Source organism: Narcine bancroftii, chromosome 1 (genome assembly GCF_036971445.1).
Source record: "Narcine bancroftii isolate sNarBan1 chromosome 1, sNarBan1.hap1, whole genome shotgun sequence".
NCBI classification, from domain to species: Eukaryota; Metazoa; Chordata; class Chondrichthyes; order Torpediniformes; family Narcinidae; genus Narcine; species Narcine bancroftii.
In genome coordinates, this window is record NC_091469.1 from 487,363,293 (window position 1) to 487,390,128 (window position 26,836).

Below are 26,836 nucleotides of genomic sequence, written 5' to 3' on the forward strand. Positions count from 1 at the left end.
TCAGGCGTTCTGCAAATTCTTGTGCTTTCTCCGGATCCAAGAATAGTCTGTTTTGCTGCCCCGGGATAACTATTTTAAGCACCGCTGGATATCTTAACATAAATTTATAGCCTTTCATCCATAGGATCGATTTTGCTGCGTTAAACTCCTTCCTCTTCTTCAGGAGTTCAAAACTTATGTCTGGGTAGAAAAAAAATTTTTGTCCTTTGTATTCCAGTGGTTTTTATCTTCTCTCATTTTATTCCTTGCCCTCTCCAGTATATTTTCTCTTGTCCATTAACAATGGCGTGAAGCAAGGCTGTGTTCTCGCACCAACCCTCTTTTCAATCTTCTTCAGCATGATGCTGAACCAAGCCATGAAAGACCCCAACAATGAAGACGCTGTTTACATCCGGTACCGCACGGATGGCAGTCTCTTCAATCTGAGGCGCCTGCAAGCTCACACCAAGACACAAGAGAAACTTGTCCGTGAACTACTCTTTGCAGACGATGCCGCTTTAGTTGCCCATTCAAAGCCAGCTCTTCAGCGCTTGACGTCCTGCTTTGCGGAAACTGCCAAAGTGTTTGGCCTGGAAGTCAGCCTGAAGAAAACTGAGGTCCTCCATCAGCCAGCTCCCCACTATGACTACCAGCCCCCCCACATCTCCATCGGGCACACAAAACTCAAAACGGTCAACCAGTTTACCTACCTCGGCTGCACCATTTCATCAGATGCAAGGATCGACAATGAGATAGACAACAGACTCGCCAAGGCAAATAGCGCCTTTGGAAGACTGCACAAAAGAGTCTGGAAAAACAACCAACTGAAAAACCTCACAAAGATAAGCATATACAGAGCCGTTGTCATACCCACACTCCTGTTCGGCTCCGAATCATGGGTCCTCTACCGGCATCACCTACGGCTCCTAGAACGCTTCCACCAGCATTGTCTCTGCTCCATCCTCAACATCCATTGGAGCGCTTTCATCCCTAACGTCGAAGTACTCGAGATGGCGGAGGTCGACAGCATCGAGTCCACGCTGCTGAAGATCCAGCTGCGCTGGGTGGGTCACGTCTCCAGAATGGAGGACCATCGCCTTCCCAAGATCGTGTTATATGGCGAGCTCTCCACTGGCCACCGTGACAGAGGTGCACCAAAGAAAAGGTACAAGGACTGCCTAAAGAAATCTCTTGGTGCCTGCCACATTGACCACCGCCAGTGGGCTGATATCGCCTCAAACCGTGCATCTTGGCACCTCACAGTTTGGCGGGCAGCAACCTCCTTTGAAGAAGACCGCAGAGCCCACCTCACTGACAAAAGTCAAAGGAGGAAAAACCCAACACCCAACCCCAACCAACCATTTTTCCCCTGCAGCCGCTGCAACCGTGTCTGCCTGTCCCGCATCGGACTGGTCAGCCACAAACGAGCCTGCAGCTGACGTGGACTTTTACCCCCTCCATAAATCTTCGTCCGCGAAGCCAAGCCAAAGAAAGAAATATCTCAGGAATTTTACTAAAACAGATCTTGGTTTTTGTTGTGTCTATAGTTTTGGGGCTAATGTTCTGTGTGCCCTTTCTATTTCCATTCCTTCCTGTATTTCTGGCATTCCTATGACCTTTGGGATCATATCTTTGCCTTCTTCATCTTCCTTAAGGCCCACTCTCTTTATATTGTTTTGCCTACTATAGTTTTCCATTATATCCATCTTCTGAGCTAACAACTCCTACGTTCTTCCACATTTTCTAATCTTTTCCCTATTTCTGTTATGACCAGCTTATTCTACTCATTTTTTCTTCTGTACTTTTCATTTTTCTTTTTATTTCACTAAATTCTAGTGTCAACCATTCTTTTAAAGCTTTCATATGTTCTTGAAAAAATATTTTATCTATGTACTGTCCATTCATTTTCCCTCCTATTCCTCTGTGCAGAGCTTGGTCTCCTTCTTCTTCTTCTGTGTCTGCTCTTGGGTTTGTGTCTCAATTTCTCTTCCTTGTATCTGTGTCTCTTCTGACTTTCTTGTTGGGCTGTTTGTCTCAGTTTGTTGGGTTTTTTTTATGGTGTCTTGATGTTGGTCCTCTTCTTCTGGACTGGTCATCTGTTGTGTCTCTGATTTCCTTTTTTCATTTTCACCCCTCCCGTTCCCGTTATTTTCTGTATCTTCCAGCTGGGAGCCCTGTCGGGTCTTTCTTAGCTCGTCCCCCCTCCCGTCGGTGTTGTCTTTGTGATGCGCATCCACGCATGCACGGTTGCACACCTCTGTTTGAGTCCATGAGCCATCTTTGCAGTCCTGCGTTCGATGGGTCGCGACCCTGCGGGGTCTCCACTGACCTCAGGGAATGGGCTCTTCTTTCCACGGCGGGTCCCTGCTTTTTCGTACAGGTAAGGCCTTCACCTTTCTCTTCCGGCATCTTTCTTTCTTAGGTGCCATTTTCTCCACACCTTTATTTTTTATTTGTTGTGGTTTGTGTGTCTGGGGCTTTGTTTTTTCTTCACTTTATTTCTTCTTTTGTGGAGAGGGCTGGTATTCTCCTACCGGCCACTACTCCATCACGTGACTCCTCCTAAGGTCTCAATTGAAGCATTTTCAGTCGTCGTGCTGCAGGAAAGATGTTAAGCTTGATAGGGTGTAGAGAAGATTTACGAGGATGTTGCCAGAACTCAGGGTTGGGGGGGGGGGGGGGGGGGGCGGTGCTGAGCTACAGGGAGAGGTTAAATCGACTGGGGATTTATTCCTTGGAGGGCTGAGCTCATAGAGGTGGACAACATCAGGAGAAGAATAGATCAGGTGAACGCAGAATCTTTTGCCCAGAGTAGGGGAAATCAGTGACCAGAGGATATAATAGGCTTAAGGTGAGGGGAGGAGAGACTTAACAGGAAACTGAGGGTAATTTTATTAATATTTTAAATTTAGATATACAGCATGGTAACAGGCCATTTCGGCCCACAAGTCTGTGCCACCCAATTTACACCCAATTAACCTACAGCCCCGGTACGTTTCACTCAGTAGGAGGGAACCAGAGCTCCCGGGGAAAACCCACACAGACATGGGGAGAACATGCAAACTCCACACAGATAGTGCAGGATGCAAACGCCGATCCTAATAGCTGGCGCTGTAAAGCCGTTGTACCGACCATGTCGCCCAGGCAATGGGTGTGTGGAACAGATTGCCGGAGGAGGTCATTGAGGCAGGTACCATTGTAATGGTTAAGGAAACATTGAATGGATCTGTGGATAGGATCAGTTTGCAGGGATATGGGCTAAATGCAGGCAGGTGAGACAAGTGTGGGTGGGACAAGTTGGGCCACAGCACCTGCTTCCACGGTGCGTGACCCGAAACATTGATCATTTCTACTCACAGATGGTGCCTGACCTGCTGACTCCCTCCAGATTGTGCTCAGGATTCCAGAATCTGCAGGTTGTGTGTTTCTCTCCTGAACGTGCCTTTCTGTTTCAGTTCAGCGACTGGGAGGATCACATTCGAGCTGACATCCGTCTCTTCTTGTCCATCCACCATGAGGTAAAATTCTCGGGGAGAGCCATCGCAAGAATATTTCACGGCATTGGTAATCATTATTTTCTCTCTCGTGTTATAGTTCCATAACCCAGTGGATTGAACAGGATAAAATTTGTTTCTGTGGGCAGTTTTCCTGATCACCTATCTTGTGAGTGCTGGGCATGTTGTGAGGACTCATTGTTGGAATTTTATTGTATGGACAGACCCTTTGGCCCATCTAGTCCATGCTGATCATGTTGTCATCCCAAGCTTGGCTCATTTGGCCCATATCTCCCTGAACCTTTCCAGTCCTTCTACTTCTCCAAATGTCCATTAAATGGTGTAATTGAAGTCGCCTCTCTACCACTTCATCTGGCAACTGGTTTCATGAACACACCAGCTTCTTGTGTGGAAAGGTTTGTGGTTCACCACTAAATTTTTTCCTTCTCAACCAGAGCATGGGCATCAGTAACCATAGGTTTATGGGGAACATAGAACATTACAGCACAGTGCAGGCCCTTCAGCCCTTGATGTTGAACCGACTGACTCAACAAACTGAAACTTCCCTACCCTAGACCTATGACTCTTTCCTGCATCCATGTACCTGTCGGAGAGACTTTTAAATGCCCCTATTGTTTACCACTACTCCTGGCAATGCATTCCAGGCACCTACCATTTTGTATATAAATAAAGATTTACCCCTGACATCTCCCTTGAATATTCCTCCCCTCACCTTGTACCGATGTCCTCTGATGTTTGCTACTGTCGCCCCGGGAAAAAGGGTGCTGGCTGTCCACCTTATCTAAGCCTCTCGTTATTTTGTGGAACTTTATGCACTCAACCCTCTTCCTTCTTTGCTCCACAATTTCCAATCCAGGTAATATCTCCTCTTTATCCTCTCCATAGTTCCATGCCCTTCCTATAATGAGGCAGCCAGAACTGAACACAATATTCTAAGTGTGGTCTAACCAGAGTTTTATAGAGCTGCAACATGACCATGTCTCTTGAATTCCATCCCCCAACTCATAAAGGCTCACATAATAACCCTTCTTAGCCACCCTGTCAGACTGTGGCAACCTTGAGAAATTTATGGATTTGGACCCCAAGGTCCTCCGGATCTTGCAGCATCAAGAATCCTGCCATTACAGAGACTTGGCTGGCAAAAGGATAGGATTGGCTGATGCAGGTACCAGGGTTTAGGTGTTTTGAAAAGGAATTGGGGGAAGGGGAGGAATAGTATTACTGGTCAGGGATAGTGTCATTACTGTAGAAAGGGAAGACGCTGTAGAGAGAAAGTAAACTGAATCTGTGTGGGTGGAAGTCAGAAATAAGAAGGGAGCTATCACTGTACTGGGAGAAGTCTATAGGTCCCCAAATAGCCTTTGCAATACTGGGGAACAGATAAGCAGGCAGATTTTGGAATGGTGCAGAAAATACAGGATTGTGGTCATGGGACACTTCCACTTTCCTAATATTGACAGGTTGGTTCTGACTGCAAGGATAGATGGGGCAGAATTTGTCTTGTGTCCAAGGATTCCTGACACAATGCAGGTGCTTTCTTACTAATGAAAGTCCAACTTACGATTTTTCGAAGTTACGATGGTTCGGTTTCATACTGTCGATTTTGAATTTCAGTCTGTTCCTGCCCATGCGGTACACTATTCTCTCGTGAGAGTATCGTACAGCATACTCTCTCTCATGTTAATGGTTTTTTCAGTGTGGAATAAAGGTACTCAAAATTTCAGTATAAAAAATAGTAGGTCCAGTATTATTTTTCAACTTACGGGTTTTTTGACTTACGATGGGTTTCCCAGAACACATCCCCATCATAAGTTGAGGAACACCTGCATGTGGACTAGCTGACGCGAGGAGAGGCCATACAGGATCTAGTACTGGGTAATGAACCCGATCAGGTGGTGGACCTATTGGTGCGAGAGGATTTGGGTAGAGTGATCAGAACTCCCTGAGCTTTAGCATAGCTATGGACAAGGATAAAAGCAGACAAAATGAAACATGTTTAATTGGGGAAGGGGGAATTATGAAGGGATGAGGCAGGAACTAGCGAGAGTAAATTGGAAACAGATGTTCATGGGAGAAAGCAGAGAAGTAATGTGGAGGATGTTTCAGAACCACGAGCAGGGTTTGTCCCACAGACAGGGAAAAGGGAACTGTGGTTGACAAAACAGGTGAAGCAACTAGTTGTGAGGAAGGAGGAAGAACACATTAGATTTAGGAAGCAGGAAATAGGAAGGGCTCATGAGATTGTTTTGTGACGAGGAAGAACTGGAGAGCTCTAAGGGGGCATAAGAAGGCCTTGGCATGTAGGATTAAGGAGAATCCCAAGGCATTCTACGTGTAAGTGAAGAACAGAAGGATGACGAGAATGAATGTGGGGCCGCTAAAGGATAAAGGAAGCAACATGTGCCCAGAGACTGAGGAGGTTGGGGAGGTCCTAAATGAATACTTTGCTTCAGTATTCTCAAAAGGATCTTGATCAGAATGAGGTTGGAATAGAACAGGCCTGTGTGCTGAATGATGTTGAGAGATTAAAGAAGAGGAAGTGTTGGATCTTTTTAAAAATGATATACCCCTCATAATTTTTGTAAACCTTATCAGAGGGGTATAGACAGAGTAAATGAGAGTAGGGTCTTTCCACTGAGTTTAGGAGAGAGAAATATGAGAGGACATGGCTTTAGGCTGAAAGGGGAAAGGATTAGGAGGAACTTCTTCACTCAGAATGGTGGGAGTATAGAATGAGCTGCCACCTGATGTGGTGGGAGGGGACTCAGTCATGAGTTTTAAGAATAAATTGGATAGATACATGGTTGGAAGAGGTCTGGAGGGTTATTGAACAATGGTCAGCACAGAGTAAAAGAGTCGAATGGCCTGTTTTCTGTGCTGTAGCATTCTATTGTTCTATAGTTTTTGGGACCAGACACAAATATACCCCAGGTTGCTGTGGGAAGGGAGGAAAGAGAAAGCAGGGGCATTGGCTATGATCTTGAGTCTTCCTTGGCCATATGGGCAGTGGTGGAGGGTTGGAGACTGGGAAATGTGGTCCCCTTGTGCCTTGTATAAAAAAGGTAATGGGGGAATCATGGAAATTATAAACCGATGAGTCTTACATCAGTGGTATGCAAACAACTGGCGTGGATCTATGAGCATTAGTGAAGTAGTTTACTCAAGGATAATCAGTATGGCTTTGTGAAGGGAAGTTCATGCCTCACGAGCCTAATTGAGTTTTTTGAGGAGTTAACAAAAGAACTCGATGAAGGTAGAATGGTAGATGTGGTCTACATGGATTTTAGTAAAGCATTTGATAAGGTCCCCCATGGAGGACTCATTCAGAAAGTCATGAGGCATAGGATGGAGATGTGCGGATTAAAAATTGACTTGCATGTAGAAAGCAGAGAGTAGCAGTGGATGGAAAGTATTCTGCCTGGAGGTCAGTGACTAGTGGAGTTCTATAGGGATCTGTTCTGGGACCCCTGCTCTTGGTGAATGCAAAGATCTAGATGAAGGTAAATGACTGAGATGAAGAAGTGGAAGGATGGGTAAGTAGGTTTGTGGCTGATACGAAGGTTGGAGGAGTTTGGATGGAGCTGAAGGCTGTCATCGGTTACAAAAGGATATAGACAGGATGCAGAGTTGGGTGGAAAAGTTGCAGATGGAGATCTATCCAGATAAGTGTGAGGCATTTTGGAAGGTCAAGTACAGGGTTAATGGTTGGATTCTTAACAGTCTTGAGGAGCAGAGAGACCTTGGGGTCCAGATCCATACATCCGCGCAGGTTGATAGGATAATTGGGATGTTGGGCTTCATTAGTTGGGGGATTGAGTTCAAAAGTCAAGAAGTTATGTTGCAACTCCACAAATCTTTGGTGAGAGCACATTTAGAATTGTGTTCAGTTCTGGTCACCCCATTATAGGAAACTGTGAAGAGGAGATTTACCAGAATGTTGCCTGGATTGGAAAGCAAGAGCTGGGGCTTTTCTCTTTGGAGTGTCAAAGGATGGGAGGAGACTTAATAGAGGTCTACAAGATTGTGAGTGGCCCAGCCGGTGCTTCTTTCCCAGGGCAGGAATAGCAAACATCAGGGGACATCTCTACAAAGTGAAGGGAGGGAAGTTTAGGGGAGACATCAGGGCTAAGTTTATTTTCTACTGAGTTATGGGTGTCTCAATGCCTTGCCAGATTTTGATGATGGAGGCTGGAACATTAGGGGCATTTAAGAGACTCTTAGACAGGAACATGGATGAAAGTTAAATAGAGGGTTATGCAGTAGAAAGGGTTTATTTTGTTTTGGGAGGAATATATAGGTCGGCACGGGCAGATGGACCTATACTGTGCTGTTCAATAGACGATATACTCTGCCTTCAAGATTAACCTTCCAAAATGCATCATTTCACACCTCTGCAGATTGAATTCCATCTGCCACTTTTCCACCCAACTCTGCATCCTGTCTATATCCTGTTGTAATCTACAACAACTTTCAGCTTTACCCACAACACCTCAACCTTCGTGTAATCTGCAAACTTACACGTTGTACCTCTACACCTTTGTTCTGGTCGTTTATAAAAATCAGAAGAGCTGTGGTCCCAGAACTGATTCCTGTGGAACTCCACTCGTCGCTGACCTCCAGGCAGAATATATTCCTTCTTCTATTCCACTCCACTTTCTGCAGGTAAGCCAATTCTGAATCCACACAGCCAAGGTTCCATGGATGTTCTTTCTCAAGTTCCTTCCTGGTTAATATACAAGTTCCATGAGCCCTTCCTGTCTTTTCCTTCCTAAACCTGTAAGCTTCCATCTTCCTCTGAACTAGCTGTCTCACCTCTGTCATTGACCACAGTTCAGGTTTGTCTCACTGAGACAGGGAAAAGATATCTAGAATCCTGCGCAAGTGATCCCCAAACTTCCTCCACGTTACTTCTGTGCTTTTCTGTTCCCAATTTACTTTCCCCAGTTCCTGCCTAATCCCATTGTAATTAGCCCTTCCCCAATTAAACACTTTCCCATTTTCTCTGCTTTTATCCTTATCCATAGCTATGCAAAAGCTCAGGGAGCGGTGATCACTCTCACCAAAATGCTCCCCCACTGAGAGGATCCAGGATGGCCTCTCCTCTAGTCGGCTGGTCCACATACTTCTTGGACAAATTCTACCCCATCTATCCCTCTTGCAGTAAGGAGGTGCCAGTCAATATTTGGGAAGTTGAAGTCTCCTGTAATAACAATCCTGTTAATTCTGCACAATTCCAAAATCTGCCTGCTTATCTGTTCCTCAGTGTCTAGAAGGATATTTGGAGGCCTATAGACAACTTCCAGCACAGTGATTGCTCCCTTCCTACTTCTGACTTCCACCCACACTGACTAAGTAAACACTTCATTTACAGCATCCTCTCTTTCTACAGCTGTGACTATCCCTGACCAGTAATGCTACCCTCAACCCCCTTTTTTTTCCCTCCCATCCTATCTCTTTTTAAAACATTTTAGGTCCAGTGATCATAATGTCTTTAGTTTCAAGTTAATTATGGAGAAGGATATATCTGGGTCTCAGGTTGAGATTCTAAATTGGAGAAACGTCAATTTTGAGGAACTGAGAAAGGATCTAGAATGAGTAGATTGGGATAAGTTGTTTTCAGGCAAGGATGTGTGAGGTCAGTGAACGGAGGACCTTCACAGGTGAAATTTTGAGAGGATAGAGTTTGTATGTTTCTGTCAGGATCAAAGGCAAAAGTTAGAAGGGACAGGGAACCCTGGTTTCCGAGGGATATTGGGGATCTGGATCAGAAGAAGAGATGTATAACAGGTATAAGAAACATGGGAGCAAATGAGATATTTGAGGACTATAAAAAAATACAAGAAAAACTTCAAGAAGGAAATCAGGACGGGTAAAAGAAGACATGAGGCTGCTTTCACCGACAATGTGAAGGAAAATCCTAAGGGTTTCTACAGGTATATTAAGAGGAAAAGGATAGTAAAGGACAAAATTGGTATGGAGCCAGAAGAGATGGGGGAGATCTTCAGTGTTTTGTTTTTCTCCCATCAGTATTCACTCAGGAAATGGGCACAGAGCTGTGGGAAGTAAGGAAAACAAGCAGTGAGGTCAAGAACCTATATAAAGAGGAGGAAGTGCTTGCTTTTTTAAAGCAAATAAGGGTGGATAAATCTCCAGGGCCTGAAAAGATATTCCCTCGGCTCTTGAGGGGCTCTGGCAGAAATATTTAAAATGTCCTTAGCCATGGTGTGGCAGGGGATTGGAGGGTAGATCATGTTGTTCTGTTTTTTTTAAAGAAAGGCTCCAAAAGTAACCCTGGAAATTATAGGCCGGTGAGCCTGACGTCAGTAGTCGGTAAATTATTGAAAGATGTTCTAAGAGTTCAAATAAACAATTATTTGAATAGCCATAGACTGATTAGGGATGGTCAACATTGCTTTGTGTGTGGTAGGTTGTGTTTAACCAATCTTAAGAGTTTTTTGAGGAGGTTACCAGGAAAATTGATGAAGTCAAGGCTGTGGATGTTGTCTTCATGGACTTTAAGGCCTTTGATAAGGTCCCTTATGGGAGGTTAGTTAGGAAGGTTCAGACGCTCGGTATTCATGGTGAAGTAGTGAACTGGATTCGACAATGGCCTGACGGAAGAAGCCAGAGAGTAGTGGTGAATGATGCTTCTCAGACTGGAGGTCTGTGACGAGTGGTGGGCCTCGGGTTCGGTGCTGAGACCATTGTTGTTTTTCATCTATAATCAGTGATCTGGATGATAATGTGGTAAATTGGATCAGCAAGTTTGCAGATATCACTAAGATTGGAGGTTTCGTGGACAGAGTAGAAAGTTTTCAAAGCTTGCAGAGGGATCTGGACCAGATGAAAAAATGGCTGATGGAATTTAATGCCGATAAGTGTGAGATGCTGCATTTTGGAAGGATAAACCAAGAAAGAATGTACATGGTGAATTGTAGGGCACTGAGGAGTGCAATAGAACAGAGGGACCCAGCAGTAACCATATAACAAGTACAGGGATGTTATGTTATAAGACATTGGTGAGGCCAAATTTGGAGCATTGTGTGTACTTTTGGTCACCGAACTACAGGAAAGATATCAATAAGATAGAGAGAGTGCAGATAAGATTTACTAGGATGTTGCACGGACTTCAGGAACTGAGTTACAGGGAAAGGTTAAACAGGTTAGGACTTTTTTCCTTGGAGTGTAGAAAAATGAGGAGAGATTTGATAGAGGTATTAAAAATTATGAGGGGGACAGGCAGAGTAAATGTAGATCGGCTTTTTCCACTGAGGGTAGGTGAGATTACAAACCAGAGGACATGGGTTAAGGGTGAAAAGGGAAAAGTTTAGGGGGAGCTTCTTCATACAGAGAACAGTGGAATGTAGAACGAGCTGCCAGCTGAGGTGGTGAATGTGGGCTCAATTTTAACATTTAAGAAGAATTTGGACAGGTACATGGATGGGAGGCTATGGACCTGGTGCAGTCAATGGGACTAGGCCAAAAAGGGGGTCTGTTTCTGTGCTGTAGTGTTCTATGGTTCTATCTAAACCCTGTTATCAGCCAATCCTTTCCTTCTGCCAACCAATTCTCTGTATTGGTCACATCGTATATCCATGCACCGATCAATGCTCCAAGTTAATCTCCTTTATTTCTAAAACTTCTTGCATTGAAATAAACACATTCAATCCTTCCACTGACTTTATTTATGCTCCTTCCACTGCATCAAACTTTCTACCATCTGCTGTATTCTCTGCGCTCACTTTCTGGTTCCCACCATCCCACTGGGGGGAGGAGGGGAGAAGAGATGCAATAGAAACCGAGAGATACCTTTTTAAAAAAAACACAAAGGGTGGTGGGTGGGAATAGGCTGCCAGAGGAGGTGGTCAAGCCGGGACGTTTAAGAATAAATTGGGCGAACACGATAAGATGGGTTGAGAGGGATATGGGCCAAATGCAGCGAGTGTTGGTGGGTCATTTTGGAGAGTGTGGGTTAGGGCCGAGGGGCCTGTTTCTATGCTGTGTGACTCTGACTGGAGGCGGGGGTTCACAAACAGACCTTGATCCACTCCTAGGTGCAAACGGGAAAGCCAAGCATTGGCCAGTGGTTTCTGTTAACTCTTTCCTATCCTCTGTCCTCCCCAGAGAGCCCTTGCTATCCAGCAAAAGTGTATGGACGGGATCGAAGGTTCTGGAGAAAGTACCTCAAATTTGACTTTCACCGGCTCATAAAGGTGGCCACAGAGGAAATCATTGGATTGAAGTGTTGAGGGGTTCGTTGTGGTTGGACACTGCATCAATTTGTCATCATTGTGTGCTTGAATTCGGCAACAATTCTCAGGCAGAGGTACAGGTGGCTTTAGAAAGGTGGTTACTTCCTTGTCCATGTCCTGTTAGACCCTCTTCCTTTCCTTCCATCCAACCCAGATGGCGAAGGAACGTCATTGGGAACTGGTACCTGTGGAGCAGGAGTCATCCTCGAAACTGCTTCTATCCTGGGTGCCTGAAGGTGAGTGAAGGATGGTGGTGGATCGGGTAACATCACTGCAGAATGGCCGGTCTCTGGTAATGGATCCTGGCTGGCGATGGAGCAGAAACCATCATTGAATCTATGGTCCTGCCCTAGGTGCCTGAGGGTGACGCTTGGATCAGGAGATGAGGGTGATCAAGTGGCAGGTCTTTGGTAACGGGTCCTGGCTGGCGATGGAAGTACATATTGTGACTGTGTCGGCAGCTGTGACTCAAGGCCAGTGCATGCTGTGCAGGAACCAAAGAGGACAAGCCATTTCACCCCAGGCGGGCCCTCTGTCTAGAGATCGATGAAGGCTCTCGCCTTTCTTCCCCCACTGTCTGCATTGATCCCAAATTAATGTCAATAGCCCTTTCTTTTGAGTCCAGCAATGTGTTTTCGAAAGTCCACCGACTGCTTTCGAGCCTTCATCATGATCTCAAGGGCACGGTCTTGTGTGTATCGGAACAATCACCGTGAACATCCCTGACCTGCTGACTGACAGCTTGTTATTTTGCTGTGTGGAATTCCAAATGCAGCACAAAATCCTATCTGAATTACGAAGACTGTGCTCCTGGTCAGCGCAGTCCCACAAGGAACTTGTTCCTATTTTTTAATGGGTTGTTTTATCATAAATAAATGAGAAAGAATGATTAAGGTCTGTGTTTTGTATTTGAAAACACAGAAATGCTGGAGGAGCTCATCCGGTCTTACAGCACCCATAGAGGTTAAAGATATTTCACTGCACTGACGTTTCAGGCCTGAGCCCTTCTTCAAGGTACGAGTGAAAAGCAGGCAGGCAATTGAATAAAAAGAGCAGGGGGAGGAGTGGAGACCAATAGACAAATTGGATGTGGGGCATCGGAATTAAAAAGGGTGGGGGAAGGAGTGCGTTTTGTGAGTCTTGTCATTATTCTTGAACCTTGGGCTACAAGCTTTCGGCAGCCTGAAAATAGTGTCACAGGTGGATATGGGAGCGATGAAAGGCAGTGTAACTCGGTGCTTTCCAGTGTTAGACAATTCAAAATGTGGGACAAGGATGACGAGCTGACCGGTAAACGTGTGCAAATGTTGTGCTTCCATCTGCCACTTCCTCTGAGCTCTCATTCAGGATGTGCGAGAAGGACGTTAAACAAGAAGCCTGCAGATGCTGTCGGAACTCAGCAGGCCACGCCTCATCATGGAACATTACAGTATAGGCCCTTCATCCCTCGATTTACTATGAAAAAAACTAACTCCTTCCTACCCATTAACCCTCTATTTTCTGTCTATCCATGTACCTGTCTAGGAGTCTCTTAAATGTCCCAGCCTCCACCCTGGCAAGGCACTCCAGGCACCCACAACTCTAAAAAAAACTAACCAATACCTCCCCAAAACTTTCTTCCCAATTTGTACAGATATCCTCTGGTGTTTTCTACTCCCACCCTGGGGAAAAAAGCACTGGTTGTTTTCCTTATCTCTAGCTCTGGAATCTTGTAGACCTCCAGTAAGTCTCCTCTCATCTTTGCTCCAAAGAGAAAAGTCCCAGCTCTGCTAACCTTGCCTCATAAGACTTATTTTCCAATCCAGGCAGCATCCTGGTCAATCTCTGCAGCCACTCCAATAGCTTCCTCATCCTTCCCGTAATGAGGTGACCAGAACCAGACACTCTAAGTGTGGTCTCTTGTAGAGTTGTAACACGACCTCTCGACTTTTGACGTCAGTCCTCGACTCATGATGCCCAGCATCCCATCACCTTCTTAACTATCCTATCAACATGTGCAGGTGACTATGAAAGATGTATGAATATGGAGTCCAAGGTCATCCATGGACAACAACAGGCAGTAGACATTTCAGGCCAGACCCCTTCATCCAGGATTTCAGAAATCGGGTCAATATCTGGATAAAGTTGAAAGCTGAAATCCAGTCATGACGCGACTCAAACAGCAGGGAAATAGGCCCTTCTGCCTAACCTGCCTCCACACATCCCACCAGTCTGAGTTTGGCCCAAACCCATATTATTATCCATCCAAAACACATTTAAACATTCTAATAATCACTCCCTCAACCACCTCCCCTAGTTCCAAAAATCAACCACCCTCTTAAAAATAACAAGGGTAGGGTAGATGCTGTAGTCTGGCAAACTTTAGTTTAAAAGTTAATGAATGTTTGGGTATCAATTGGGCAGGTAAATTAATTCAAAATTTCATTTATCAACTCAATGGAAATACGCCTTGCTGACCAAGTCAGTCCCTTCGGACAGAGAAGTGGCAAATGAAACAAGGTCAGAAAGTGTATGGTCATGCTCTGGCAGGAAAAAAATGTGCAGACTATTTTTTTTAATGGAAAGAAGACGGAAAATTCCTAGATGAAAAGGGACGTGGGAGTCCTCACGCAGGAATAGCCTGAAGGTATACCTGCAGGTCGAGTCGGTGGTGAAGGCCGGAAATACAAGAGGAATAGAATACAAGTGCAGGGATGTGATGTTGAGGCTTTATAAAGCACTGGTGAGACCTCACTTTAGAGTAGTTTTGCACTCCTCGCTTAAGAAATCAATGTGCTGATGTTAAGAGGGGGTTCACGAGGATAATTCTGGGAATGAAAAGCTTTTCGTTTTAAAAAAAAATTTTTAGACATGCAGCACAGTAACAAGCCATTTTGGGCCACAAGTCTGTGCCGCCCAGTTTACACCCAATCAACATACCCCCCCCCCCCCCCCCCTGTAAATTTCAAACAGCGGGAGCGTGCCTGGAGCGTTTGCCAGCTCTTGGCCTGTAATTGGAATTTAGGTGAATTTAGAGGGGAGAAATCTCATTAAATCATTTCATATGTTGAAAGGGATGGACAGACTAGATATAGAAAGGTTTTTTTCCCTACAGTGGGAGAGTCTAGGACAAGAGGGCACAACTTCAGGATTGAAGGGTGTCCACTTAGAACAGAGATCCAGAGGAATTTTTTCAGCCAGAGGGTGGCGAATCCGTGGAATTTGTTGCCACAGGTGGTGGTAGAGGCCGGGTCATTGGGTGGATTTAAGGCAGAGATGGATAGGATCTTGATTAGCCAGGGCATCAAAGTTTATGGGGAGAAGGCCAGGCAGTGGAGAAATGGATGAGCTCATGGTTAAATGGTGGGGAAAGACTCTGGGCTGAATGGCCTATTTCTGCTCCCATGTCTTGTTCTTTGTGTTTCCCATATCTCTCTGAAATTGCCCAAATTTCCAAAGCTGCACAGAGCATTCACAGTTCAGTTTGAAACTAAACCTTTTCATGACCCAATGAGCATGTCCCTGATGGTGCACCAACCTGTGGGACATCTTCCCCGGTCCAACTTCCCTCTCACCCCTTCACCTATGACCTACAAGAGCAAGGGTTGGGGACAAGACAGAAAGGCTTTGTTTTGATTACTCCACCCCCATTGCCTAGAATTCTTTTTGTGAGGTTACCTGCATCTTTTCATCCGTGAGGTGAGAACATTTCAGCCTTCGATCCAGCTCCATTTTCAATCAGACCCGGTTCTCGCTGGTAATGATTCTCTGGCACCCAGACTCCAAACACAAGTAACAAAGAGCACCAGAGGTGTAAAGGGTGTCATTGTGAAGCCAGGGACCTGTGAGCAGAAGGTTGGCTGAAGCCAATTTTCACCAGTCACAGAGTGTGGTCCCACACCTCTGACCCACCCAGTCCTGAAAACCAGTCCCAACCCAAATAGGGGCACTGTCTCACCCATCAAACCTCTCTGCACACATCACTCAGACCTCTCCCTCAACCCCCACCCCTCGGTGAATGCCGTCTGGCCGCGGGAGCCCCCCTCGGTGAAGGTGAACTTGGCCCAATTTTCCAGCACTCGACATGCAGGGGTTCCCCTCGCACCTCCTACGTTCCTACGTCTGTCCTTTCTAAGGTGCACAAGGATAATCATATAAAGCAAAAGGAAATTAGCAGAGATCTTGTTAAGAACATAGAACAGATGCCAGACAGGAACAAGCCCATTGGCCCGCCATATCTGTGCTGAACATGATGACACAAGAGCTCGGAGCAGGAGTTGGCTTTATGGCCAGTTTAGCCTTCTCTGCCATTTAATAAGATCAGAGTGGATCTGGCCGTAGACTCAGCTCCACTTACCCGCTGATCCCCATCATTCCTACTGTTCAAAAATCTATCTTGTATTTCATTTAATGAAGCAAATTTAACGCCACACTGCTGCTTGCACATGATAGATAGCCCTCCTCCCCCTTCATAATCATGAGTCTATCTACCATACACACACGTGTATAGTCAATACCTTGTAAAAGTTGACTCCCCCAAGTTTTTAGCCTCAGTCGCCCACCCAGCTGAGCTCCTAACTCCAGATCCTCCCCTTGGTCCCCCACCCAGCTGAGCTCTCAAGTCCAGATTCTCCCCTTGGTCCCCCGCCCAGCTGAGCTTCCAACTCCAGATCCTCCCTTTGGACGCCCACCCAGCTAAGCTCTCAACTCCAGATCCTTCCCTTGGTCACCCGCCCAACTGAGCTCTCAAGTCCAGATTCTCCCCTTGGTCCCCCGCCCAGCTGAGCTCCCAACTCCAGATCCTCCCCTTGATTTCCCCATCCAGCTGAGCTTCCAACTCCAGATCCTCCCCTTGGTCCCTCACCCAGCTGAGCTCTCATCCATTTTCTCCCCTTGGTCCCCGCGCAGCTGAGCTCCCAACTCCAGATCCTTCCTTTGGTCACCTGCCCAGCTGAGCTCTTAACCGCGGATCCTCACCTCAACTGCCCACCCATCTGGGCTCCCGATGCCCCAACCGTGGGCATACCATCCAGTCCTGCCGATCCAAGCTCTCACTTTCAATGACGCAGGTACTTACCGCGGTCAAAACTAGTATGCATGCAATAGTCAACCCCTTAAATTTTACCCTAAAAAAAGTCCACAAAGTTCAACTATTACACAAGTATATAAAGTAGAAGCCTCTTAAACGCGACTGTATCTGCTTCCACCAGTACCCCTGGCAGCCCGTTCCAGACACCCACCACTCTCTATGTACAACAGTTGTTCGAGCCTTAAAGTGCCTTCAATTCTAAAAACACAAACATTAGCAAGTGTTTAATTTTAATCATTTTCCAAAAGAAACAGAAGAAATGCTCGGAAGTGCATTCGGAGTGTTCCAACCCTGTGACTAGGTGCACTTTTCTCTCTCCAAGGATCAGGCAAGCTTGAGGATCGAGAGTCCAGGGATCGCTGGATTCCCAATGAGGTGGCGATCCATTCCTCCAACCCCATAGATTAAGACTGGATGATACTCCGCAGTCCACTGAGGAGGTTGGGATCCATGGGCAAAGTCAACAGCGGAAAAATATCAAAACACAGAGTGGACACATAGCGTGTTCTTCGTGGACGAGCGGGCTTGGTCACTTCCACTTGCAGGTTACGAGGAATTGAGGGTAGGCCTGGGTGTCGTGGAAAACCACAAATATTTTGGGGTTGTCACAGTTATCCACCACGGAGTCGTACCTGAGAGACTTGTTACCGTCCTCCTTCAAGGGTGGGATTACCATCTTCACATTTCCCTTTGTGTAGGAGCCGGTCAGGACATTTACCACAAAGATAAACTTGTGTCCCTTGGGATTGGGGGGGGAGTACTGGTCGTCCACCGAGATAATGGCACTTGTTGCAAAGTAAACGCCTTGCCCGTAAATGGCCGCTGAAAGGCAAATGCAGAAAAAAGTTGGTTAGAGCCAGGGAACGACACAATACATGAACAGTTCCTTCGGCCCTTCTCGACTGTGTCAATCTATCATTCTGCACAGTCCCAATGACCTGCACCCAATCCATATCCCTCTCCCATCCATGTACCTGTCCAAATTTTTCTTGTATGTTAAAAATCAAGCCCACATTCACCATTTCATCTTGTTCCAAACTCCTACCAGTCTGTGTGAAGAAATCCCCCCCAAATGTTCCCCCCTTCATCCTTAATTCTGGTCCTCTGGTTTTTATCTCAGGATTACCATTGTTTGAGCCAAGGGCAGCGTGAGAACACTGTTGTGGGCTTAATTCAGGCATGAGAGGCCCGTTTCTGTGCTGTAGGATTCTATGGAGAGTGAGATCTCACCACCAGATTCAAGGACAGCTTCTTTCCCACTGTTACCACATTCCTAATTGACCTTCACACCAGTAAATAAATAATATTGTTTTTGATTTGTACCATTTTTAACTACTGTTATGTATGGGTTAACCAGCTGGATTGCAGGCAAACTGAAAGTTTCCACTGTACCTTGGTATACATAACAATAAACTGAAACTGTTCTTTCAAAGTTCCTTTATTGTCATGTAATAACAAAAAAGTGGGTTTACTACACAGAATTTACTTTTGTCTGCCATAGAATATTACAGCACAGAAACAGGCCTCTTTGGCCCTTCTAGTCTGTGCCGATCCCTTTTTTTTTTGCCTAGTCCCACTGACCTGCACCCAGTCCATAGCCCTCCATACCCCTCCCGTCCATGTACCTGTCCAAATTCTTCTTAAATTTTAAAATTGAGCCTGCATCCACCACCTCAGCTGGCAGCTCGTTCCACACTCCCACCACTCTCTGTGTGAAGAAGTTCCCCTAAATTTTTCCCCTTTCACCCTTAACCCATGTCCTCTGGTTTGTATCTCACCCACCCTCAGTGGAAAAAGCCTATCTACATTTACTCGGTCTATCCCCCTCATAATTTTAAATACCTCTATCAAATCTCCCCTCATTCTTCTATACTCCAGGGAATAAAGCTCTAACCTGATTAACCTTTCCCTAGAGCTCAGTTCCTGCCCGGGCAACATCATAGTAAATCTTCTCTCCACTCTTTCAATCTTATCGATATAGTTCCTGTAATTAGGTGACCAAAGCTGCACACAATACTCCAAATTTGGCCTCACCAGTGTCTTATGCAACTTTATCATAACATCCTGTACTCAATACTTTGATTTATGAAGGCCAATATGCCAAAAGCTCTCTTTACAACCCTACCTACCTGTGACGCTACTTTCAGGGAATTAAGTATCTGCATTCCCAGATCCCTCTGTTCTACCCCACTCCTCAGTGTCCAACCATTTACCGAATATTCCTTTCTTGGTTTGTCCATCCAAAGTGCAACACCTTATACTTGTCTGCATTATTTTTCATCTACCATTTTTCAGCCCATGTTTCCAGGTGGTCCAGATCCCTCTGCAAGCTTTGAAAACTTCCTTCACTGCCCACAACGCCTCCAATCTTAGTGTCATCTGCAAATTTGCTGATCCAATTTACCACATTATCACCTAGATTATTGACATTGATGACAAGCAACAATGGTCCAGCCCTGATCCCTGAGGCCCACCACTAGTCACAGGCTTTAGTCTGAGAAGCAATCGTCCACCACTACTCTCTGGGTCCTCCTGTCCAGCCATCGTCAAGTCCAGTTCACTACTTCACCATGAATACTGAGCATCTGAACCTTCCTGATTAACCTCCCATGTGGGACTGTATTGGGAAGGGTTGTGGCTGTCAAGGTTTGGTCCCTCCCCATGCATTAGTGCACACTTTGTGGTTGGCCCAAGCCTTCCTGTACTTGGCCTTGGGTCACTGGCTGTTGTAATTGGATTAACCCTCCTGGCACGGAGCCAATCTCCCTGCTAATGACCTGTGCTGGACCCTCCAGCACTATAAAGGTGCCATATGTTCTTTGTTTTCTCTCCTTTCCATCTTGGGACCACCTTGCTTCATTCCAGGCCTAGAAATGTGGAAGGCCACAAGAGAAACTGTTGATAAGAAGTGCACTGTTAAAAGTATTGGGAGCATTTAATTAGTGTCCCTTATAGCATCGAGCCGAGCCTGCACTGAGTCATGGGGTGGTAGGGCGATGTAGTGATTTTTCCTTGATCATTGCATGTACCAGTTCAGAGAGAGAGTGAGAGAGTTGCATGAGTTACCATTTCCTACACTTGCCTTCTGTAAATAAAATACTTCCCTACCAAAACTATGTTCAGAGTCCTTGCCTTTGAGACCTACCAAACCCATTTCCTCACTCACAACAGGGACCTTGTCAAAGGCTTTACTAAAGTCCATGTAGACAACATCCACAGCCTTTCCTTCATCAGCTTTCTTGTTAATCTTGAAAAACTCTACAAGATGGTTAAACATGACCTACCATGCACAAAGCCATGTTGATCATCCCTAATCAGTCCATGGTTATCCAAATAATTATATATCTTAGGACACCTTCCATTAATTCACCTACTACTGATGTCAGGCTCTACTGATGCCTGTAATTTCCAGGGTTACTTTTGGAGCCTTTTTTAAATAACGGAACAATGTGAGCGACCCTCCAATCCTCCGACACTGCACCCATGGCTAAGGATATTTTAAATATTTCTGCCAGAGCCCCTGCAATTTCTACACTAGCTTCACTCAATGTCCAAGAGAATATCTTGTCAGGTCCTGGGGATTTATCTACCCTTATTTGCTTTAAGGCAGCAAGTACTTCCCTTTAATCTGCATACTGCTTCTTTTCCTTACTTCCCACGACTCTGCCTTTTTCCTGAGTGAATACTGCCTCTTACAGTCAGAGGGAGAGAAGCTAAAGAGAGTTTCCCTCAGAGTCCCTGAGTGTCCATGGAAGCTACAGACTGTTGTGTGTCCATAGCAGGGACTAAATCTCAGAAGAATTAGATTCCACTCAGCGGGAGAGCCCTTCAACTGTTGGCTCCCCCACCCACCCCCACGAAGTGGCCTTGCCTCCCAGAGCACTTCCAATTCTCACCGTTCTTCCCACTAAAGCTCCTGTTGAATCCATGCACATAGATTTCTTTGGCGCTCTCCTCACTTGTACCATGGTAGAGGACACGCTCGACATCCGACTGGACCACCTCCATGCTGGTCTTCTTCAGCAGGTACTGCTGGTACAGTAATGGGTTGTGTACCATCTCCACCTAGGACAAAAGCAGAGGACAGATCCCGTTAAACCCTTGAGTTCCAATTCATTCCCCAAGTACCACATCATTAAGATAAACCACAATCACCATGGAACATTACAGCACAGTACTGGCCCTTCAACCTTTGTATCACCTGCCTCCTATCAAGTGAAACACAGGAGTCTGCAGACGCTGTGCTTGCAGTAAGAACACAGAAATGCTGGAGGAACTCAGCAGGCCTCGCAGCATCCAGAGGAGGTAAAGATCTATAACCAGCATTTTGGGCCTGAACCCTTCCTCAAGGAATGAGCAGGCAGGTGACCTGGGAAGGGAAGAATGGGCATGGGGAGGAGCACCAGACAAAAGGAGATAATTGGAGGGACTTGAGAGGAAAGGTGAGAATTGTTTGCGGGGGGGGGGGGGGGTGACTGTGAATGCAGAGGTGAAGGAAAGGAGACAGGGAAAGAAGAGAAACCGGTGGGAGGCTAACTGAACCAGAGAAGTCGATACCATCTGTTTGGAGGGATCCCAGACAGAATGCGAGGTGCTGGTCCTTAGTTTGCAGGCTGTCTCAGTTACTTCTTCAACCAAGTCATTGATTTTTTTTTTAATCACACATCTCCATGATCAACCATAACCGTGGAGATCGCCACCCTTCACTGGTCTGGTGTTTTTGCTGCCCATGGACCCAAAATTTGCAAATCAACACTAATTACTTTGCCCTTGGATGAGGAACCTGTGAGATTTCCCATCACGGGAGGAGCTGAGGGCCATCATTTGAAGACTGCATACACAGAGATCGATGCAGTTGAAGGCCACCAGCTACGTGGGAACTGGTCCGTCTGATGGAGGGAAAGTGTAGTGCACATCTGTAATGAAAGATTTAAATCATGTCTTTTACTTTTGCAACCTTTGCTTCTGGAAGGCTGAGAACCTGCTTGTTTTTTAGAATCAGCTGACATAAGCTAAATTCCACCGAGGGGCCAGAGATGCAGTTATCTGACAAAAGGACATCTGTGTACCAAGAACATTTAATCTTCCTGCTTGTTTTGGTCACAGACTGTCAGAGGCCTAGCCTTGATGCAACCTAAACCATTGTATTCAAAATGAAAAGCTGAAAATTATGTTATTCGATAAAAGCCTAGGCATGCTAGCTTGCTCGCATAGGTGCTTGGGTAAGCAGTTGTTGGGTAATATAAGCCATGGTCCCACTGCTGAAGTTTGAGACTCTCCGAGAGGTGGCAACATCTCTCAGCAAGAAGAACTTCTAGAGTCCAGCCAACGTCCCAGTCGGGGGAGGTGGAGAAGCTGCTACTGGCGCCCTGACAACCTACTACAAGTGTGCAGTTGTTGCCTCGCTTCGGCAGTTGGGACCAGTCCAAGCGTTGATAAGTATAGTTGGGAAGGGCTTGCATATTGTAGTGTGAAATCAGCTTTTGAATTAGTAATAAACATTTGTATAAACTGAACTGCTCTCGGTGTGTGTGTCTATTTTCTTTCGGTAGCTCAAACACTGTGACCAATCTAAAACGAACAAAGTGAGAGGTACAAGTTTACCCAGGACAACATCCTAAGGACCGAATGGCCAACACCCACTCTTGCTTTCTTTGAGCAGCCACAGCAGTTTGTGTAAAGGATTGGGATGACCTAATAGAGGTCTACAAGATTATGAGGGACAGCCACTGCCCATTTCCTGGGGCGAGAGAAGCAAACATCTGTAACAAATTGAAGGGAGGAAAGTTTAGGGGCAAGTTTACTCAGTGGTGGGTGTCTGGAATGCAGTGCCAGGGATGGGCATTTAATAGACAGGGATGTGGTTGCAAGAAAAATAGAGGGTTATGGGTGTGAGGTAGGCAAGGGTTAGTTTGTTGAGTAGGTTTATATAGGTTGCACAACATTGTGGGCCGAAGGGCCTGTTCTGTGCTGCAGTGTGCTACATTCTATCTTAGGACAAGCATGCTGGACAAACTCAGATCACACAGCATCCATAGGAAGTAAAGGATAACCAATGTTTCAGACCTGGGCCTTTTGTCAAGAATGGACCCAGGCCAGAAACCTTGGTTCCCCTATACTTCCTGTGGATGCTGAGTGACCTGGTGAGTGTTCAAACCCTAAGACCATGCCCCCACCCCATCAGCACTGTGGATGTCCCGCCGAGTTTCTCCAGCACATTTGTGTGTTGCATCCGACCCTGGCATCAGCAGACGTTCTTGCTTAACTCCTTGGGGGTGTTGGGAGTTTGTCCATTTAGGTCGGTGACTGGAAGCGGGTCTTGTGAGCAGCTAAACACCCTAAAACAAGTTGAAATAAACATTTGTCTCTCTGCGCTGTTGGAGACTTCTCATGCAGAATAGTTAATCCATTTATGGTCTTGAAAAGCACCTGAGAACTTGATTCAACCTCCTGTGGCGTTGACTTGGCAGAGACTGGATGCAGAGGGACTAAAAGGAAGGGGTTTTTTTTAAATATGTTTAAGGAGGAGCCATCGTTGAACTCCCCATCCCTCACTGCCCTGGAGAAGGTGTTGGTGAGCTGCCTCCTTGAACCCCTGCAGTCCTTGAGGGGTGGAGGCGCCCACAGTGTTGACAGGGAGGGGCGGGGGGGTCTCGGTTTGGACCCAGTGACAGTGAAGGATTATATGGTCAAATCCCTGGTATCTTGAACTCAAGCAACTATCAACAAAAATAATGGAGGAAATAAAACAAATAAAAATATAAATAAATAAGAATAAATTAAAAATTTTAAATTGCCTGCAGCAGCTGTTTGAATAAAATGGCGGCTCCCAGAATGAAGAGCCAGCCGGTGCCGCTCGACACTGCGGTGACTCCCAAATTGTCTCCCTATCCCTGCTTCGTAAGGGCATTTATCTTTATTAGTATTAAGTATGAGTAAGGCTTCATCTGTAAACTAAAGGGAGGGTTAATTATGATAGCAGCACATTTAGCTGTATATCCTCCCCGCGTCTGTGTAGGTTTCCTCCGGAAGCTCCGGTTTCTTCCCACCCTTCAAAAACGCACGGGGGCTGTCGGTTAATTGGGTGCGATTCAGCAGCACGAGCCTGTGAGCCGGAAGAGCCTGTTACCCTGTTGCATGTTTAAATTAAATATAGAGGACTTACTGCAGTCACGTGGGCTTTGGCGAAGCAGCACCTTGTACTGTAGGCTCCTGATCTGAGGAAGGACGTTGTTATTGAGGGAATGCAGTGAAGGTTTATCAGACTGATCCCTGGGACGTCAGGACTAACAAACGAAGAAAAACCAGATACTGGGGTTTAGGAAAATGAGAGGGGATTTCATCGAGGTGAATAAGATCCTGACAGGACAATAGTTTAGATGCAGGAAGAATGTTCCAGATGTTGGGGAAGTCCGGAACAAGGGGTTTCAGTCAAAGGGGGAAGCCATTTAGTACTGAGAGGAGGAGAAACGTCTTCACTCGGAGAGTTGTGAACTTGTGGAACTCCTGGCCACAGAAAGTTGTGAGGCCGGTTTAATCGATATAGTCAGACATGGCTCTACTGGCTAAAGGGATCAAAGGGTAGGGAGAGAAACAGGAATGGGGCAGAGGTCACATGATCAACGTAGTCACATAAGCAATCTCAAGGCTGAATAGCAGTCTCATTTTCTACAATTTTACAAATATTTGACATAATTTATGAGAATTTTACTTCTCAAAGTCAAATATATGTCAACTTACAGAGGCATGTAGCATGGAACCAGGCCCTTCAATCCACATGTGCCATGCTAACCCATCAACATCACTGCAGAATTACACGAGTGATGGTTATCCATGAGATTGGGACACCTTTGCCCGGTTGTGGCTTTCAGGAATTTCCAGGACTCAGAGGGGATACATTCAAAGTGGATGTGAAGGACAAGTAGTTCTGAAGGGTTCAACTGCCCAGTCCTAATGCCAGCAGCTCCATGCAGGCTTTAAACGGCCAACGAGTTTGATTCTGAGCCCAAGGTGGTGGCGCCTGAGGCTCGGCAGTGGCCAGGAGGGGCTGCAGACTCCAGGGGAGCAGCTGACCGACACAGGGCACCAGAATCGGGGAGAACATCCCCTGCTGAGAAGAAAGAGCAGAGGAAACAACCCTACAGAACGGTGACCACGGCGGCGGACCAGCGAAGGACTCAGTGGCCGAGGGACCCACACAGGCTGCGGGCAACTTGCAGTCAGGGGACCTGCAAAGGCTGTGGGCTGCTGGAGACTGGCCCATGGGAACCAGGTATCGGAGCCTGGATTTGAGAAGGTGCGGAGGGCTAGGAGGGTTCCCGAAGGCTTCCTGATGGTGTCGGAGGTTTGGATCTGGAACTTGGGAAGCTGAACAGGAGTCTGTGAGGCCGCTGAAGCTAAATCTATGAACGTTCAGTGTCTCTGAAAAGACTCTTTGCTTTTCTTTCTCTCATACTGTAAGGGGCACCGGGCGACACTAAAATACGGCAGGCAGAAGGCAATCTCGTGTAATATTACACGTTTTGTAGTATTACTTGACAATCTTGTATTCACGGAGGGTGGTGGGTATGTGGAAAGAGGAAGTGGTGGATGCAGAGTAAATTCCATCTACAAGGGTACATAGATAGGGAAAGTTAAGAGGGATGTGGGTCAAAAGCAAATGAGACTTGCTTAGGTAGACAATTGGATCAGCAGGGAAGAGTTGGGCTGAAGGAACTGTCGAAGATTCTCTGAGTGAATGGCATCCTAACTGCGGCCAAATTCAGACCTACACCCTGGAAGTGAAGCAGTCGACACATGGGGCGGTAAGTTTAGAGCAATGCTTTTATAACGCCAGAGGCCTTTTTGGAATCTGGCACCATCTGCATGGAGTTTGCATGTTCTCCCTGCGACTGTATGGATTTCCTTTGGGTGCTCTGGCTTCCTCCCACAAACATGTACGGGGCTTGTAGTTTAATTGGAGGAGCACAGGCTCATGGGCCGGAAGGGCCCGTGACCGTACTGGACATCTAGATTTTAAAATGGAAGTTTAATTTAACCGTGCATCATCGATGGACGAGGCTGGGGGTGACAAAAGATGCCGCACCTGACCTTTAAAATCTTGACCTTATCACGGCGGTGTTTCAGGGTTTGGTCGAAGTGGGAGATGACATTGGCGTATTCCTCAGTGGCTTCATTCAGTTGGACGAGTTCAACACTTCCAGGGGTCAAAGGCATCGTGTCTATATCTGTGGAAATGGCGAGGGTTGAAGTGAATAGATGCACGTGCGTCATGGCGTGATCACCCCGCACATCACCCATCCTTCCAAATGCTGCCGATGTGATTCAACTCGGCAAAGATCGGGAGAAGCTGCAGAAGATGGTGAATGTAGCTCAGAACATCACTTCCCTCCCCTCCACAGACACATCTCCCACTGGCTGGGAAAGGTAGCCGACGCTCTGAAGGACCCATTATACCAACTCCCCCCCATTGGACACACTCTCTTCTCCCGTCAGGAAGGCAGCTCAGGGTGTGAAATTGAGCACCAAAAGATTCACACCCTGCTTTACCCGCACATCTGCCCTGCCCCCTCCAAACCAAAGACAGGATTCCTCATCTACCATCCCACCAGCCTCTGTATGCGATACATCCTCCTCCACCATTTCCTAAGTGATTCCACCACCAGACACATATTCCCCTCTCCTGCTTTCACAAGGACCACTCCCTCATCCATTCCTCCCTCCCCGCCAATCGTCCCCTTGGCATCTACCTCTGTGACTGCAGGAGATGCTCCACTTGTGCCCACACCTCCTCCCTCGGCACCATTCAAGGACCCAAACAGTCCTTCCCAGTGAAGCAACATTTCACTTGTGAATCTGCAGGGGCCGTCTACTGCATCCGGAGCTCCCTTTGTGGTCTCCCTTACATCGGACAGACTGGAAGGTTTCTTAGTGGAGCACCTTCGCTCTGTCTGCTGCAATAGCGTGGATCATTTCAATTCCCAGTCCCATTCCTTTGCAGATATGTCCGTTCATGGTCTCAT

The 26,836-nt window shown here is 46.4% G+C and overlaps 2 protein-coding genes across 13 annotated transcripts in view; one reads left to right on the forward strand and one right to left on the reverse strand.

Moving 5' to 3' along the window:
• The window catches only part of recql4 (RecQ helicase-like 4), a 144,975-nt gene extending 132,198 nt beyond the window's left edge, over positions 1–12,777 (forward strand). For both annotated transcript variants that reach the window (XM_069914975.1, XM_069914976.1), the window contains exons 24-25: positions 3,435–3,543; positions 11,619–12,777. In XM_069914975.1, the coding sequence (XP_069771076.1) occupies positions 3,435–3,543; positions 11,619–11,743 (234 nt within the window). In that variant the 3' untranslated portion in view covers positions 11,744–12,777. The remainder of the gene's footprint in view (positions 1–3,434; positions 3,544–11,618) is intronic.
• A 4,250-nt stretch (positions 12,778–17,027) lies between these two features.
• Positions 17,028–26,836, reverse strand: part of LOC138751959 (protein mono-ADP-ribosyltransferase PARP10-like) — a 73,956-nt gene continuing 64,147 nt past the window's right edge. For 5 of the 11 annotated variants that reach the window (XM_069914983.1, XM_069914979.1, XM_069914981.1 and 2 more), the window contains 4 exons: positions 25,900–26,041; positions 23,980–24,031; positions 20,711–20,879; positions 17,028–17,636 (listed from right to left, as the gene is read on the reverse strand). In XM_069914983.1, coding sequence (XP_069771084.1) covers positions 17,344–17,636; positions 20,711–20,879; positions 23,980–24,031; positions 25,900–26,041 — 656 coding nt within the window. In that variant the 3' untranslated portion in view covers positions 17,028–17,343. The other 6 variants (XM_069914982.1, XM_069914980.1, XR_011350290.1 and 3 more) reach the window with 5 other exon arrangements.